General features: G+C 40.1%; 1 protein-coding gene across 1 annotated transcript in view; it reads right to left on the bottom strand.

Annotated features, from left to right (window-relative positions):
• TRANK1 (tetratricopeptide repeat and ankyrin repeat containing 1) overlaps window positions 1–17844 on the bottom strand; it is a gene marked incomplete at both ends in the record, with an annotated part of 30384 nt that extends 12540 nt beyond the window's left edge. Inside the window, 10 exons of the mRNA XM_029087535.1 lie at window positions 2682–2770; window positions 3351–3507; window positions 4233–4373; window positions 6229–6366; window positions 6843–7042; window positions 8158–11022; window positions 12584–12760; window positions 13626–13877; window positions 14272–14430; window positions 17677–17844. Coding sequence (XP_028943368.1) covers window positions 2682–2770; window positions 3351–3507; window positions 4233–4373; window positions 6229–6366; window positions 6843–7042; window positions 8158–11022; window positions 12584–12760; window positions 13626–13877; window positions 14272–14430; window positions 17677–17844 — 4346 coding nt within the window. The remainder of the gene's footprint in view (window positions 1–2681; window positions 2771–3350; window positions 3508–4232; window positions 4374–6228; window positions 6367–6842; window positions 7043–8157; window positions 11023–12583; window positions 12761–13625; window positions 13878–14271; window positions 14431–17676) is intronic.
• Window positions 17845–18206: the final 362 nt, after the last annotated feature.

Raw genomic sequence — 18206 nt, 5'->3', positions numbered from 1 at the left:
ACACTCTAATAGTTTGATGTCCCTCATATACTGAGGCACCCAAAACGCAGTACTCAAGGTGGAGCCACACCAGCATAGTGCAGAGTTGGACAGTCATCTCCCTCAACTGGCTACCTATGCTGTGCTTGATGCACCCCAGGACACAGTTGGCCGTTTTTTGCTGCCAGGGCACACTGCTGACTCATCTTCAACTTGCCATCAACCCAAACCCCCAGATCTCTTTCTGCAGGGCTACTCTCCAGCCTCTTGTCCCCCAGTTTGTATATATAACCAGGATTACCCCGTCACAGGTGCAGAATCCTCATCACTCTTGTTAAATTTCATACAATTAGTAATTGCCCAGCTCTCTAGTCTATCCAGATCTCTCTGTAAGGCCTCTCTTCCCTCAAGGTAGTCCACAGCTTCTCCTAGTTTAATATCATCAGCAAACTTACTTAATGTACACTCAATTCCTGCATCCAGATCATTTATAAAAACATTAAAGAGCACTGGCCCCAAAACTGAGCCCTAGGGAACCCCACTGGTGACTGGCTGACAGTCTGATGTAACCCCATTTACTGTAACTCTTTGAGCCTGACCCGTCAGCCAGTTGCTCACCCAATGTATTATGGACTTGTCTAGCTGTGAACCAGACATTTTGTCCAGAAGGACATTGTAAGAGACAGTATCAAAAACTTTGCTAAAATCCAAAACCACTACAACCACTGGCTTCCCTTGCTCAACTAGTTGGGAGACCTTGTCATAAAAGGAAGTTAAGTTGGTTAAGCAGGATTTTGCCCTTGTGAAGCCCATGCTGCCTATGACCAATGACTGCATTGTCTCTCAAGTGTTTTTCAGTAACTCCCAGAAAAACCTTCATAATTCTACCAGGCACAGAAGTGAGACTGACAGGCCTGTAATTACCAGGGTCTTCCTTACCCTTGAAAACTGGGATAGCATTTGACAGCTTCCAGTCAACTGGGACCTCTCCAGACTCCCAAGACCATTGGTAAAAAAATGGAGAGGTCTCAAAATAAAATTGGCCAGTTCCTTCAGTACCCTGGGATGAATCTCATCAGGCCCCATAGACTTACAAGCATCCAGCAAGTCTCAAACAAGTTCAGTTGGTTGGGAGTTTATCATCCCCCCAGTCATGGTCTTCCAACACAGGGTTCTGGAGGTCCCAGGACCCATCATCAGTGTTAAGTAGAGGTGAAGAAGGCATTAAATGTCTCTGCTTTGTCTACGTCCCTATTTGTGAGGTGACTGACCTCATCAAGTAACGGACCAATGTTACTTCTGATCTTCCTTTTGTGGTTAATGTATTTAGAAAAGCCCTTTTTGTTGTCCTTCCCAGTGCTGGCCAGCTTGAACTCTAATCAAGCTTTGGGCATGGGAATTTTCTCCCTACAGTCGTGAACAGTGTCTCTGTAGTCCTCCCGTGTTGCCTGTCCTTGCTTCTAATGTCCATACACTTTCCTTTTCTGCCTAAATTCTAGAATAAGATGTCTGCTTAGCCAAGCCGGCCTTCTGCCCCACTTGCCTGACTTCCAACACTTTGGAATTGCCTGCTCCCATGCTCTTAAGACATAGCTCTTAAAAAGTGTCCAGCATTCACAGACCCCAAGATCTTCAAAAGCAGATTCCGAGGGGACCTTACTAACCAGCTCCTTCAGCAGCTCGAAGTCCACTCCCCCCATATCTAGGGTCGAAGTTTTGCTGGGAGTTTTTCTCCTATTGCCAACAATTTGAAACTCAACTACTTCATGGTCACTGTGACCAAGACAGCCACCAATCACCACTTTGCCCATGAGTCCTTCTCTGTTTACAAACAACAAATCTAGGAGAGTACCTTTCCTAGTCAGCTCCCTTATTACCTGCACCAAGAAGTTATCTTCAACATGCTCTAGAAATTTCCTGGACCTGTTTGTGTCCACTCTATGACATTCTCAGTTGATATCTGTGAAGTTAAAATCATCCATAAGGACAAGGGCAGCTGATCTAGATATACACCTTAATTCACTGTAGAATAATTAATTGGTGTTGTCTTCCTGGCTGGGTTTTGCCACCATTCCAGTATTAATAATCAATTTAGGAAATAAAAGACTGTAAAATCTCCTTGTTCTTCAAATAGTAAGGAAATTAAACCATCATTTTACTATTCTTTCTGTGGTTTTCTTAGTGCTCCCTTGGTTCTTACACGCTGTTCCTTAATGTGTGTTTTGTATCCATCCCTACTTACTGTCCAAAAAAAAACATACAAGGGTTCCGAGATCATCACCCAAATCAACAGACTTCCAAGAAATGTTTTTATTTTCCTACAGCAATAGGTAATGATATTGTCAAACACGTGGTTTAGATTCACAAATTCCAGTCAATTCCAGTTGTTGCTAACAATTGTTTTTTCCAAACATCTTTCATCTTGCACATTAAAATATTCTTCCCCTCACTGGACTGCAAATTTCTGGGTAGCAAATTTAAGATTACAGACAATAAGCTTTCTCTCCCTGCTGACTTCTTGCAAGTCACTTAGAAGTAGTCTATAGACACCTACACAACTACAAACCACAAACTAAGATACACTGCTACAGACCAACTGAAGGTTTACAGATAATTTTATAGATGAAAAGGGGAAAAAGAAAGGGGGTGGGGGAGGTCAGAATAGACAAGAATCTTTATTTCAGATAAACATATGCTCCTACCTCCCAGAACTGATGTTTAGCATAGTAGTCCCCCTGTGCAATCCATTCTTCTGGAGTTGAAGTTTTAACAAACATGCTGTCATCCAAGTCTAGAAGGTTGGAGGCATTATTTTATGTTAGAATGGATAAACCACAGAAACAACTTATCAAGTACCAAAAATAAGCATTAACATCTCATAACATTCCAAACTCTTTGTGATTTGTGCTCACATTAGTAATGGTAACTGAGTTAAATACATTTTATCCCTCTCAATCAGCACTGAAAATCAGCAAGTTGGGTTTGGTTTTGAAAGATATTTCAAAATCATTATTGTTTTTTGGACAAAACTCTGTGTAAATCCACTGTCTTTATAGAAAGAAAATTCCTTCGTTTTATAAATCTTTTTTAGCTGGGATGGTTTTTCATGAACAGCCTTCATTAATTACTGTGCAGGAAAAATTATACTAATGAATTAGCAATGAAGTTACATCTTAACATGCACAACCAACCTTTAGAGCCAAAAGATTTAAGACCCACTGAAACCAGTGGAAATTTGCAAGGGCAGTTATCATTGCACACTGTTAGAGGGACTAAGGAATGTAACCTTTATTATACAGCCTAAAAGCAAGAAAGCATAAGTAAGCTGTCCTGTTTAACAGTCTTTTAATAAAGTTTTAGGATAACTTTACCTTTCTTTTCATCTGCTTTGACAACCTGAACAAACTCTCTTTTGATGAAATACTTAAAAGCTGGAGCCCGTTTATCACTGTCTTCATCAAAGATCCAAAGATTGACCCTGGCTCTTGTAATAGCAGTGTACAATTGCTTTAGTTCTCCATTCAGCATCTGAAGCAGAACCAAAATAAAATAAAATAAAATTAAAAAAAAGGGCAGCACACCAAAATAAATAAAATACAGTAAGTGAAATGCTGGATGAGCTGAATTGTTAGAAAGAAACATACTTTGCAATTATAAGAAAACAGTGAATATATACAGAATGAATAACAAAGTATCTTTAAGTAAGCAAGTCTAAATGTTAAATATGTGATTTTTCAACTACATAAGCCATCACCCAGCTATTTTGCACACAGCTACAGCAAATCTAGCAGCCGCGGGTGTGACTGACCATTTTCCTTCTAATTATTCATTATTATGCAATATACATATAATTATTCATTTTTTTACCATACAATCCTGATAATATGACTTACTAGATTCTAAGAAGTTTCCTTAATTTTAAGGTAGCAACACCAATTTGGAAACAGATTAAAGTAATAATAAATATCAGCAAGCTGATTTGCTATTTCCTTTAACCACAGCTACTCTATAAATACACCTAAAAGCCTATTACAGGTAGTTTTTGTTCTCTTATCAAATTATATTTTCAAAAAACCTCTTATCTTTCAAATTCAAGATTGTATTATACAAATGTGAACAACTACCAAAAAGATAAAGCAACTTTGATAAACATGAAACTACAAGGTGCAAGGATTTCTAGAAGAAATTTCCCCGCTTCTACAATTTAAGAATTTAGTTCATCCTTCCTATTCCCAGCATTATGAAAAACTCACCTTGTACATTTCTACATTAAAAGGAGTTCTTTTCTGCATACCAGTAGCATCCTCCAAAGGCATTTCAATTAGCAATTTGCTTCCTACTTGCACATCCGAATCAGAAGTATAAGAAGAAATGACCTTCCATTCTTTGCTAGCCTAAAATGTCAAGAGAATGAGGTTTCCTTGTGTGCAAGCAATCACCACTGCCCACATATGCAGAAGATAAGGTCGGATATTGTGATTGACTAACACAACCCCACAACTGAAGAAGGCTCAGAGGAGATGGGTAGGGGAGAAAAAAAACCAAAAAAACAACATTATCTCAGGGAAGAATGTAAAGAATGACCATCAATTTTCATCAAGAAAGCTGAACTTCATCCCCATACAAGCGGTATCGGAGCGTAACCCTTGTCTGAGATACACAGCTGTACCAGGCAGTCAGCAGGCTGAATAAACAACTTTCCTTGAAATAGCTAGTAGAGAGTCATGTCTTCCTGAGCCACCCAGACCAACACAGGGGAAGTGAAAACATGGCTCAGCCCAGAGTGCCTAAAAACTGAGCAACAAACAAAAATCTGGAAGACTGCAATTGGCTTGAGTTGGCTTCAAGCTACCTATCACTTCTCAGGGACTGAGGATGCCCAGCATCATCATGGTGGAACATATAGGGACTGTCAATGGGAATCACATTTGTATTGTGGTTTTTTATATATTTGCTGTGTATTACCACTCTTATGCTTGTCACACGATTTCAGGATACTGCTGTACCACTTCCCTAAATCTAAATCATATGCAATGCCTAACTGTTCACATAATTAGATGTGATACTAGACATGTAAACATCCTTTGGTGGGCTATAAATTTTCAGATAAACTTGAAGATACACCCTTACAATAGATGACCCATCTATGAGGAAAAAGAGGAAATCGGGTTACCCTCACCATGGATGAAGATCAAGATTTAGACGTAGGGCCAAGGATTCTCCTATAAATCCCAATACTGCAACAGGCAGACTCACTGTGGGGGTGTGCTGACTGCTGGGCCGGCTCGGGGCATGGTGAAAAGTAAATGGTGCTCCGAGGGCTGGAGCACCTCTCCTATGAGGACAGGCTAAAAGAGTTGGGGCTGTTCAGCCTGGAAAAGAGAAGGCTCCAACCACATTTGAGACTCTTTTGAGGGCTAGAGGCAGAAGGAAGATGTTCACACTGAATGTTTACTTACAGAGCAGCTGAATCATGGGCATTCTCAAGTCTCTGCAGACACCTTCAGTAAGGATGCTGCCTACTGCCTGGATAGAGTGGGCAGGGGGAGCTCCTTGATGCTCCAGCAACAACAGTTTCCTGACCACTCTTGAGCTAGACCAGAATGAGTTTGCTGGAGCTAAACTGTGGATGGCTGCAGAGCATGATCTGCCCCTGTCTCCAGCACATAAACACACTATTTGATTCTAAACATAATTGTTTTACTAAACTTGTAATTATTAAAAAAAATTTTTAAAAAAATCATTCTGTTTCATTTTGTCCAGGGCTGAGAAATTATTTCAAGTCCATAAGCTAGCACACCAAAAGAACTGCACTGTGAACAGAGTACTGATGCAAAGCAGGGGGTCTGAGGTGCTTTTTGAGGACCTAGAAACCCATTATAAGGTAAAGAGTATAAGAGGGTGATGGAGTATCTCTCCACCAACTGCCGTGATGTGAACAGGGAGCAGTAAGGAAGGACATGCTGTAAGCCAGTGGAGTAGTCTTGGTATGCAGCAAAAATATGCCTCTGTGTGTGTGTGTGTGTGTGAACCCCAAGGGTCTCCTCTAAATTTCTACAGCCAATCTGAAGGAAAATGCAGCACTAAGGGAAGACAGTCTCAATTCATAAACCTCTTAGTCCTGTTTTCTATTGTGATGAAACCACCCATCTTCAGAGAAAACAGTTTCCCCCAGCTGGAAACCAATTAGACCACAGGTAAAATCAAGACTTAAGAAAAAAACGCAGAAAATGGAAAAGAATGAAATACCTCCGAGTCTGTAAAAAAGTTGTAAAGGAGTACATCATCAAATTCCAAGCCCTTCGCTTCATAAATTGTCAGTACAAGTGCTAAACCGAGTTCCTCGGGTATCTTCTCCTTTGCAGTTTCATTTGCCACTAAAACCACCTGATAAAATACATTAATCAAAAGAACATATTAGAAAGAAGAAAAAAAAAAGGTAACAGCTGCATAGAGAAAGTATAGAAACATGTCAAAATAATGCCAGAGACGTCTCAACCAGACAACATTTCACACAGACATTCTACCACACTCTGCAAAAAAGGTCACAAAGCTGCAGCTAAAAGACTGACAACCACATGGCGTGTGCAGACAGCTGTAGATCTGGTGCAAGAAAATTTGGACTTAGAAAGGAATGAGATAGGCAACATCTGCTGCAAAAAACAATAGAAAGAGCCAGATGTGTACTAAGAAGAAATAGAAACCAAGATAATAAAGGTTTCTAAGTTTTAAAAGCATAATTTATCAGCGAGACACAAGGGCTTAAAAAAAGAAAGTTGTGGGCAGTCCATATAAAATGATGATTTAGCAACAGATAGTCATGGAAGAATCTGCGAAAAGCCGTATACCTAAGAAAAGCAAACCTGATGTGCTCCAAATTCAATGGGTTGTGTTTTCCTTTTGTTGCCCCTCAGCAGAATTGCTAGGTCACTAACACTGCAGGACTCCAAGACCGTAGGTTTTGGTCCATCAAAGAGACCACAGTCCTTAGGAAGACGATCAAAAGATTCGGGGAAATAATGCTGAAGCAAATCAACCACTCCAGATGCTAAACGGAGAATACCTGGAATAAGCAGAATACAGATTTTAAACTTTAGTCTGACTGTCTTATACTCTCTGGAAAACACACATTTAAAAAAAGATTTTGTTATAATTTTGAAATCAAGAAATATCATGACAAAAACACTAGTCAAGAGGAGAGAGAAGCTGTGAGGTCCACTTTCTGTTTCTGCCATTTTGAGTGGACCTCATTCTTGGGCCTGGAAAGATCAGAAAGCATACTACAAGGTCTGAGCAGTGTCCTCACAAAATAAGGGTCATAAATGAGAAACATAAGAAAAGCAGTAGTAGTACACCAGTGCTACAAAGTCTAGTGATTTGGGGATGGGACAACAGAAATGGGTATGGTTATTTGTTAAGTCTTTCTTCAAACAAATACAGTCAAAACATGCAGTAAGCATGAGTGTTCAAAAAATGACAATTTAAAAAATGTTTATTCTCGGTTTTCCAGTTGAGATGTCAAAACGCAGAATTTGCACATCAGAAAAAGCTGACCATCTGATCTCTTAAAAAAATCAAAACAGGCCACTTAAAGATGCTTTCAGTGGCCCAGTAGAAAATTTCAATTATTAGTAACATCTAATGGAGCCCTCATCACAAGAGAGACATGGAGCAGTTAGAACAAGTCCAGAGGAGGCCACCAGGATGATCCGAGGGCTGGAGCACCTCTCCTGTGAGGACAGGCTGAGAGTTGGGGCTGTTCAGCCTGGAAAAGAGAAGGCTCCGGGGAGATCTTATAGTGGCCTTCTAGTACCTGAAGGGGCTACAAGAAAGCTGGGGAGGGACTTTTCATAAGGGCAGTTAACGACAAAACAAGGGGAAATGGCTTTAAGCTGAAAGAGGGGAGGTTTAGATTAGATATTAGGAAGAAATTCTTTCCTGTGAGGGTGGTCAGACACTGGCCCAGGTTGCCCAAGGAAGTTGTAGATGCCCCCTCTCTGGAATTGTACAAGGCCAGGTTGGATGAGGCTTTGAGCAACCTGGTCTAGTGGAAGGTCTCCCTGCTCATGGCAGGGGGGTTGGAACTAGATAATTTTTAACGTCCCTTCCCACCCAAACCATTCTATGATTCTATCTGAAGAGCACAGGCTCAGATCATAAACAAATTTGTTACTCTACCTGAATGGGACCTGTAGTTCTGGTACAACTGATATATCCTTTTTGGTTTTCTAATCCGCTGCTTCTTGTTCATGGAGTTCTTGCTTGCATAGTGAAACAGTGACCTCAGATCACTAAAACGAAAAGCAACTCCTTTCATTATGCTCTGGGCAGTGTCACCAGTCAGAAACATGGCATTGGGGTCATTGACGCATTTCATTAAGAGTGCTAGCTCAGCTTGGGTGAAATCCTGTATTTCATCACCATAAAACTCATGGATGGACCACGGCAGCTCCCTGAGCTTCGAAAGTCTTTGAGATAAATTATACAGCAAATCTTCTTCATCGAAATAACCTCTCTGTGATCGTATCTGCTGATAAAGACAAAAGAGGCGATAGATTTCACTCCTGTCTTCTGTGAAGTTCGGTGATCTCTTTCGGCCCAGTTTTTTGTACTGCTCCTCAGTAAGTTTACCTCCAAAGCAACTCAGTGCCTCAAAAGAGCCTTTTAAAAATGATTTTATTTCTTTCCAAACCAGTGCTGGATTGTACAAGCTTTTACCTTTTATCATTTTTGGCCATATTTCATTTACAAATACATCATAAGTCACAAAAGTCCGAGGATCACTTTCCCTAGAGTACACGTCTGCAGCTCCTTCATCATCACCATGTTCTGCTTCAACATTACCTTCTTCATCCTCGTCTTGCCAATGTGGTACCACCAAGTCTTCCTGAGGACTCCAACCAACAATGGTTCTTTTCAAGCTTCCATCTTCATCTCTTGGAAAGAACGGGTCTGGCATGGATGCATCCAGTAACAGCAACAACTGCTTGGAAGTGACAAACAGAGGAAAATTTTCATCTTTGACATCTTGTAGCTTGTGAACATTTGGCTCCAGAGGCTTGAAGTGACTGGTTACCTTGGAAGACTTGCTAAGTTCAATGAAATTCTTCTGAACTTCTTGGCACAAGACAGGATTTTTTGTCACGAAGATCTGGTGCAGGTGCTCCAGCCTGTTCAATGCTTCTGTGCTACTCATTTGGTCTTCGTGGTCATCATATGAATTCACTTCTGCACCAGCTGTACCCACAGGAACTTTTTCATCCTCACTGTCCTCATCGCTTACCTGCTCCTCACTTGAATCATCACTGTCCTGTTTTAGTTCACCCTCTTCCTTCTCTAACCTAGCTTTTTCAACCTCACTGCACTTTCTTTGATGCCATGTTTGCCTCACCAGCAGAGGACCATTTGCCAAGGTAGATTTCTCCCAGTATGAATAGAATTTCTTCCAAAGTCGATACAAGCAGCAAGTAGTCTTCCCTGTCCCGCTTCGCCCAATTAAAATGATTGGTTCCATGGGCTTTGGATTGAGATCAATTACCGCGTACTCCAACTCCCCAACTCGGAAAGGGTATTCCACAGAAGAATGTACATCATTTATGATGTTAAGTGCCATGTTAGTACTGAAGCTGTGAAATTTCATTATATTGTATTCCAATTCTGCTGCACTGGCTGGAGGGAAATACTCAGGTATGGTATGTTCTTTTGATTTTTCTGCCTCTAGGTCTTCAACATAACAACGCGGAACACGCTTCTGTGTTGTCACATTGTGGTTCTGATGTCCTTCATTTATGCCCTTGAGCTTTTTCCTCAAGATGCAGGATAAACCACGATTGTAGGAAATACATATATTATCTAAGACACGGTTCAGCTTGCAGTGGTCGAGAACAACAGCCCAAATTCTGATTATTTCCGTGTAAATCCTACCCGACTTTTCTGGAACACTTTTTGTCTGTTCTGTCTCCATAATCTTTTCTGCACTCTCACTGCAACGAGGAGAAAAGTCGATTGCAAGTTCCCACAGCATTCTTGCACCTTTACCCAACTTGGCTTCATACAGCTGGATATCAGCTTTCAAGTGTTTCAGTGGTTTCTGAAGGCCCCTAGTCCATTCCCCATTGCCAAGCTGCTTAATTGTCATTATAGTTTTAGTTTTCAGATAATGAGGCACAGCTTTGCTGCCCAACGTCTTCAGCATTTCAGGAGTGCACTCTATTTCCCAGGTCATATTATCAAACTCCTGCACATATGCCTCAATATCCAGAATCTTCCCCTTCTCTTCCTCTAGTTCTTCCTTCTCTCCATTAGGCAGGGTGATACTGAATTCCCCTGCTCCCTTCTTTCTCTCCCAATCATCCCCTTTTCCTTCAGGATAACCTATGCTTCCACAAGGTTGCAAGGACTCACTTCTCTCTTCCAAATTAGTCTGGGCTGAAGATGGCTTTTGTGCCAGAGGATGATCCTTTCTTAGGGTGTCACCCAATTCCAATTGCTGAATTAAAGCTGTGATTGCTTGCACTAGAGTTTCCTGCAGTGTTAAAGGGCTATTTACTCTTTCTGTTTCCTCCTTCACCAACTGATCTTTTTTTGTCTTTACAGAACACGGGCTTTTGAAATCATTATGTGCTACGGTGCCAGACGGTGCCTTTAATGAGGACCCAGACGAAGAACGCCCTGTGCTCTTTGGCTGTGAAATCTCAGAGGCTGTAACAGGCTTAGATGTTTTAACTGACTGCCCTGCTACATCCTGCCGGGACTTCTTTTTCTCCAATAGAGCACTATTCCAAGCAAGTAGCAGTGGGTCTTTCTTTTTAATTCTATGCTTCACATCTCTTCCTAATTTGTTTTTTATATTAAAGTTAACATCAAATTTTGCCAATGACTCCATTATTCTCTTAGCCTGTTTTGAAAATCCTCTCTGAAAAATAACATGCATCACTGTATTTCCATTCTCATCTTGTACGTTTGGATTAAGATATGGAAAGTCAGAAGGTCTTGAAGCAAAGAGATCAAGTAGATAGTTCAGAATGTTTAAACCAGTGCCATCTGAAAGAAGAGAACAAATTTAAAAAATAATAATAATTTGTTTTACAAGGTTGCTTTGTAGGCTAACAATTTTCAATACTTTTTTTCCCCTGCAGCTATTAAATGCAAATCAATTTGCTTTCAAAAACAAACAAAAAAATGAACATTTCATGTTTGTAAAACACGCTTATTTGAAATGCCTCACAACTGAGCTTTTCTAACATCTCAGGTAAACAATGCAATGACAGCAAAGCTTTAAAAATCCCTAGTGCTGCAATTGCTCCTGTAGCATCAGTGAAAGACATTCCTTTTCTAACCTCTGGATGCAGACAGATTCATTCATCTTCCAACATCAACCCTGACTGCTACTCAAGGTAGGCTGGTGACTCCGGTCGTCTGCACAAGCAGCAGCTCTGGGTGCTGCTCTCAGGTCATTTGGTTAATTTTAGTATGCCACCCAGAAGCACTCTGCTGCAGATAAATTTTGTTTACTAAAATAACCTGTGGCAAATCCCAATTATTTCCTGATATCTGAGGTCCCTGAAGCAATTTCCTACAAAATAAGATTTGTCCAATAACTCCCTGGGGGGAGGAAATTCTACAGCTTTCTGGATTTAATCCAGATAATATATGTGATTTAAACCAGATAATATATGTGAAACATTTCTTTCCTAGCTGTAAGACAGTGACACACCAAAATCATTGTAAAGAAATTCCACCTTAAAAACTTTACACAGTGAAAAACACTTAAGATACTGTCATCAGACTTCTTAATTTTTTGATTTAAAATTTACATCTGGAAATATTTATGCTTTTAATCTCTCTAAAGCTATTAAATGAAATGTGTGTGCTTGAAAAATTAGTAAATTCAGTATTTTTTATTATTTTACACCCTCAACTAAAAAATGCATTTTTTCTTAATTTACAATCAAACCTGACTTTAGTGCTTGATTTGATAATTTATCTGAATTTCTTACTTTTTATGTAAGCCCTAAAGTCCTCTCACTCACTCCTTCTCTGAACAAAACTGTGCTTGATTTACTACTGAACAAGAACTGGGGAACAGATTTCAGATGCCACTGTAGGATTTCCTTCAAAATCTGCTGCCATTGTTCTTGCCTTTACCTTTGTTTCTTCCTAGATCCTTTCAGTTTACTTCATTCCCACCTAGTTCACATGTTACAGGGTTTCAGAGAGGAGCCTTCCTTTCTAAACAAGCTTGATTAAACAAGAAGATGTTCACAGAACAGTAAGTGATGGAGATAGTACAGCTGCTTGATTGCCCCTGGTCACCTGAGCTGCCATTAACTCTCCTTATAGTCCCAGCCACTGCAACCACAAAGCAGAACACATCAGATTGTTAACAAAGATTGGTGCATATCCTCTGGCCTGCAAGCTTAGGGGCTGAGACACAGTCAAGCATCCTGATCTTCTGCTAGCACATCAGTAAACAGCAGCAGAAGGGGCAGTGGGCTGGGCAGGTAAGAAATGGGGATGTTTTCAGCAAGTGCTGTGAAAACAAACAGTGAACATCTGCTAGAGCCCTTTGTGTCCCCTAGGCCCAGGCACACAAAAGCCTTACCTCTATTATTTAAACAGATGGAAACTGCAGCATGCAAAGGAGTATCTCCTCGTGCAACGGAGACATTTTGAGGATCTGCACCTTTGGTCAGCAGCAAATATACCAGCTCAAAATAATTCTTTTTGAGACATATTCGCAGTGGTATTTCAGAGTTGGTTCCAATCCCATCTGGCAGAGCTGGTGTGAAGGACATGAAAATATCAGGGGTTAGATCTGATAAGCCAGATCTGCAAACCACACAAAGTTCTAAACAGATGAAGGTACATGCTGATTTCTGAGCAGGCAACATTTTTTTTTGGAGAGCTTTTTACATGTATCTGTTAAAGAGCTTTTGCCAAAGAAAATCTTCAGATCTCCTCTGATCTCCCATTAAACTGAGCAACCAGTCCTCCTGTTGTGAAAGGAAGACAGAAAGGCCAGAACATATTTTCTTCAAGTCAGTCACTCACTGACTGACACAAGAAGCCTCCTTGCACCTCTAGCACTCACAAGGGTGCAGCAGGACTGTGTGTCCATAATTTATAGTTAACATCAAGTTATAAGATGAAATGAAAAATGCCAGCATAATCTTAAGAATAAACCTTAAACAAGAAAAATGATGATGTCCACACTAGCTAAAAAAAAGAAAGACATCTGGTCATGCCTTTGAAATCACTGAAGTAGTCAATTACTTCTAACATAACAACAGATTGAACCTCAAAGACTGTGGCTTACAGTTTCTATCAATCAGGATAACATTGTGGTTGAAGACAAATTAAAAACCAAAGAAACTGCAAGCAAAGGAGCAACAATAATCTTTGGATCTTTACCTTTTACTAACCCTGACAGGCAAATTTCATTTGAAAAAACATCTTCCATCCCACGTAGCCTTACTAAGCTTGCACGCAGCAGATGCAGCCAATGGACTGCACTCCAACAAGCTGCTGCACTTATACAGAGGCTCAAAAACCATGCGTTGGTATTTCTGAAACTATGTTGCTCCAAACATGCCAAATACAATATGGGATCTATTCTAACAGATTAGTATTGCACAGTTTTTCACCTCCTTGTTGAATCAAGCATCTTATGAGGGGCACTTGCTTATCCAATTTGTCACAGCATTGGATAACGTTGCCGATGTCAACATCTGAAAGACTGCAGTTTGTGAAGAGTCCTACACCCAATGGCTCTTCTCCGCTGGCTTTCCCTGTTAGCAACAGCAAAACTTGATGCCACATTTGCTTCTCCAGCAACTGCTTTATGAAGCTGTTAGCACAGGCACAGGAGATGTTACAAACCACCCCTTCAGGGATTTCTGCAAGACAGTCAAGACAACATAACTCACTCAAACCATGTTAAAAAAAAATTTAAAAAAATCAATCTCACTGTAAACTAATTTCAGAATAAAGAGCTCATTAAATCAAAAGTACAGAGCAGCAAAATGCAACACTTGCATCTTTTAATACTGATACTGACAGCCAATTAAGTTTGAACATTTTGATGCATCATACTCAAATTTTGTGCATATTCCGGTGGTTTTAAGTGCAAAACACAACAGTAAAAATAAGTAAAAACACATTGTTCCAGTAATATCAGTTGCAGAAACAGGGAAGGGAAGAAAGGGTAACAGAGCAAAAACTGTATGTTAGCAAACACATTTTTCACAGCGATTAAGTTTTGTGAAGGGGAGAAACGGGAACTTGCTGTACCTTTCACAGAAGACAGCAGTTTCAGAAATCGCTTAACTGCATTTTCTTTCAATACGTTTTTATGATGTGCTCCATTTTCCAATTTGTAGAACTGGACAAACTGTTCAAGAACATCCAGGAGAAAATCCGTATCAGCCATGGCTCTGCTTTCATTCCCCCCTGAAAAACATTACAGAAACTGAAAACCCACTTCCTTGCTGGCACGTTTTCAGGGCAGGACTGTAGTAAGTTACATCTCAGGGCTCTGAGAAATTTGTAGTGGCAGGTTAAAATCAGATGTCTGAAACAATTACTGCCAAAGCCAGTCCTGTGATGGACTTCATATCCTAAAGGATATTTGATACACTCATAGAATACACCCTTTACCATAATGCACTAAGCTGAAAATTGTAATAGTTCACAAGTTGATCTGCATGCAGGCAGGACACTACTGCCTTGCAGCGATATCATTGCTCAGAATTTTTAGAGTAGGTGACTGAAACCAGTACTGTTTTCAGCATAGTTTTAATCAAGTGTCCTGAGCTTGTCAGATTCCTCAGTGCCATTTAATACAGCCATAAAACAATTTTATAGAATCACAGAATCATAGAATGGTTTGGGTTGGAAGGGACCTTAAAGCTCATCCAGTTCCAACCCCCCTGCCATCAGCAGGGACACCTTCCACTAGACCAGGTTGCTCAAAGCCTCATCCAGCCTGGCCTTCAACACTTCCAGGGAGGAGCAGCCACAGCTTCCTTGGGTAACCTGAGCCAGTGTCTGACCACCCTCACAGTGAAGAACTACTTCCTAGTATCTAATTGGAAATGGGTTTAAACTGAAAGAGGGAAGGTTTAGATTAGATATTAGGAAGAAGTTTTTCACTGTCCCTGCTGATGGCAGGGGGGTTGGAACTGGATGATCTTTAAGGTCCCTTCCAACCCAAACCATTCTATGATTCTGTGATTCTACGATAATCTAAACCTCCCCTCTTTCAGTTTAAACCCATTTCCCCTTGTTTTGTCATTAACTGCCCTTATTTGTCCTCTTAAAAGAAAAAACCCAAAAAACAAAACCCTCACACAACAAAAGACTCCACCACACCAAAATCATACCTACAAGTTTAAGATACACTTAGGTAATGAGCAACAACAGATTTTAAGTTATGCCCTAACAAATGCCCTTAAATGAAAACTGAAAGGCTTGGCCTGACTTTCCTAAAATCTTTGAGAAATTCAAGCACATCAAAGACCAAACAAAACAGTAGCTTTATCCCTTAGGACAAAGCAACAGAGAAGGATGGTCACCTCTTTAGCAATCAGGATTAACTTCAGACTGCTATCTGTAAAACAATGGCATATTCTCCAGCCTCTCCTTTTGCACTAAGCCTAGAAAACTCCTGGGGGCTGTGCATTGGCAAAACAAAAACAAACAAACAAAAAACCCAACCAAAAGCAAACAAACCACAAAAGACAGACTGAGCTACCTGAAACACCAACCAGAGCAATTACCACCACAGAGGGATTGGTGTTAACCTCCTAACTGAGAACCACTGGGCTAAGACCTTTTCCAGAGCAGGGCAGGACATCTCCACAGCAAGGCAAGAGGAACCGTGGGAATCTGCTTTCCAGGAGCCATAAGATTGGAAGTGCAATGAAACTTGGTGCTTTCCAGCAAAATTATATGCAATATGCCCATGAAACCAGTGATATAGCCTAAAAACTTTGCTTTTTGCCAAGTCTGATTTGCCTGTGCAGCCTTTTGCTCCATCTGTGCTTTGAGATCTGCATGACACAAGCAAGTCCTGGTTTGAGAAGGTTATGCTTTGGGTTACTACAGTAATAAGGCTAATACAGGTGTTACCTTAAAGTTCTGGTTGGTTAGTGCCATGGAAAACTAGCAGATCAGGTACCAAGCCATCTTGGGGAAGACTGCACTGAAGAATAGCTTTCAAAGATGAACAATGTCCATGCTTGGGACTTATTTTTAAACAGCAGTCTAAACCATGCCTTGAAAAGATCAGAGGCAGGATCTATCTCCTGAGTTTCTGAACCTGAGAGTCCTGCAGAAACATCTTGCCTAACTAGCCCATCCATTTATTCTCATGTGGATACTCACAAGAGCTCTCCAAATGCCTTCTACAACTGGATTCTCTGCTCAAAACATCTGTGGCCCACTACAGTCTCTTTCAGAGCTAGGACATAAGCAGCAGCCAAGTTGTAGCACCATGCTGCCACAAAGGTGCATCCTGCATGGACCCACCAGTCCTGAGAGCAGACAGCTTCTCATCTTCTGCCCCAACTAGCATCTCTCCACCCATACTGCAGTACAGACAGCTCAGGCTTGTTCCATTTGTTAGGGCAGACAAGAAACTATATAAGGGTTAGCCTGTCTCAATATGGTCACATTGGGTTGGTATCATACAATTTGTATGTTTTCTTATCCTCATTTATTGGTGTGGAAAAAGAAATCCCCACTGTTTGGGTAATCACACTTGATACATTAGTTTCCAGAATGGAAAATGATAAAAAAAGTCAGAATCCTTTTCAGAATTGACTGGCTATTATAAAAAAGCAGACTGGAAACCAGTTTACCACTTCAGTTCATGAAATTTCCTATTAGCGCTGGGACAATTAAGATCTGTGTCTTTCTGTATGACAACAGATGCTTTCCAAACTGCCTAGAAATATCATTAATCATTTTTAAAATACACTTTGAGGTTTCCCCCATACTTCCTTCAAGAGTATAACTAAATTTTAGCTTCCCTGCTTTGGTTATGAGAGGCTCTCATAGTTTTAGTCTGATCATCTGCGCTGCTATTCTTTCCCCTGAACATGTGCAGAGGTTAAAATTTTCCAAGTAATACAGGAGTTTTAGCTATGTATCATCGACATAGATCAAAGATGGCTAAAACTTTGTGAGCAAAGAGCTCTCACTAAAATGTTATTTTATTTTTAGAAATGTCAGCAACTTTTCACACATTTTCATTATTTCAAAGCTTCTCTCTTTTTTTGGTCAATATTTTTTGTTATTAGAAGAGTTTTAAATATGGCACCAAGACTTTAACAAAATGTTTCATTTTCCAAGAACTACAGTGAAGGTAAAGGGTTAAAATTGAAAAAGCATCAAAGAGAAGCAGTTTCTGTGGCAGGGGGATCCTCATGTTAAAAGTGGGGGAAAAAAACAAAAGTGGCTTATAGTAACTTAGAGCAACTTGTAGCTACATACTGAATTATATACTAAGAACATCAGATGGACAGCAGTCACCTTCAGGCAAGGACAAAACGTTCATCATTGACTACTGACTGATAGGAGATCAGAGTGACAACTCATAGGAGAAGTTACATAAAAACCAGCTACTATTACCAATTAAAAATAAAACAATTTTGGATCTAAAGGATACAATTTTAAAACAGGACCAGGTAGTACCTGTCCGTTTCTCAGAGGAAGCGTGTTTCTCGATGTGATTGCTGACTGCTTTTACAGCATCAAAGTTTTTGTTCTTTTTCAAGATATCTATGACGTATCTTGACCGTGCATCTGGAACAGTGGGGTCAACCCCAAAATTCAGGAGCATGATCACATCTTCTGTTTGACCTAAAACATTAAATTAATAAACATTAGAGGAAGAATAATTCTCATTATTCAGGGGTTTTGTTCTGTTTTCCTTTGTATTTTTAATTTCCTGGCACGATTTCTAGCATAATTTTAATTAAAAAAAAAAAAAACCTAAATTTTTCCAATATAATAAGAATGAGGCATTGTTAGGTATTTTTCCCCAAAAGAAACCCCTTCAAAAAAGTTAAAACTCCATCTTCATTATTATTAATTGTGAAATGGGAGCACAGAAACAAAGTGAAAGGCAGTGTGTGGAATTCATCTCCTCCCTCATGCCCGAGCCTGTTCTTCAGGCTCTAGGAAAACTGCTATATACATAAAGAAAAAACAAGGGATTTTAC

This window comes from Antrostomus carolinensis, unplaced genomic scaffold (genome assembly GCF_000700745.2).
Source record: "Antrostomus carolinensis isolate BGI_N321 unplaced genomic scaffold, ASM70074v2 scaffold10061, whole genome shotgun sequence".
Lineage (NCBI taxonomy): Eukaryota > Metazoa > Chordata > Aves > Caprimulgiformes > Caprimulgidae > Antrostomus > Antrostomus carolinensis.
The sequence above is the reverse complement of the archived record's forward strand: the minus strand, read 5'-3'. Positions and strand labels throughout refer to the sequence as shown.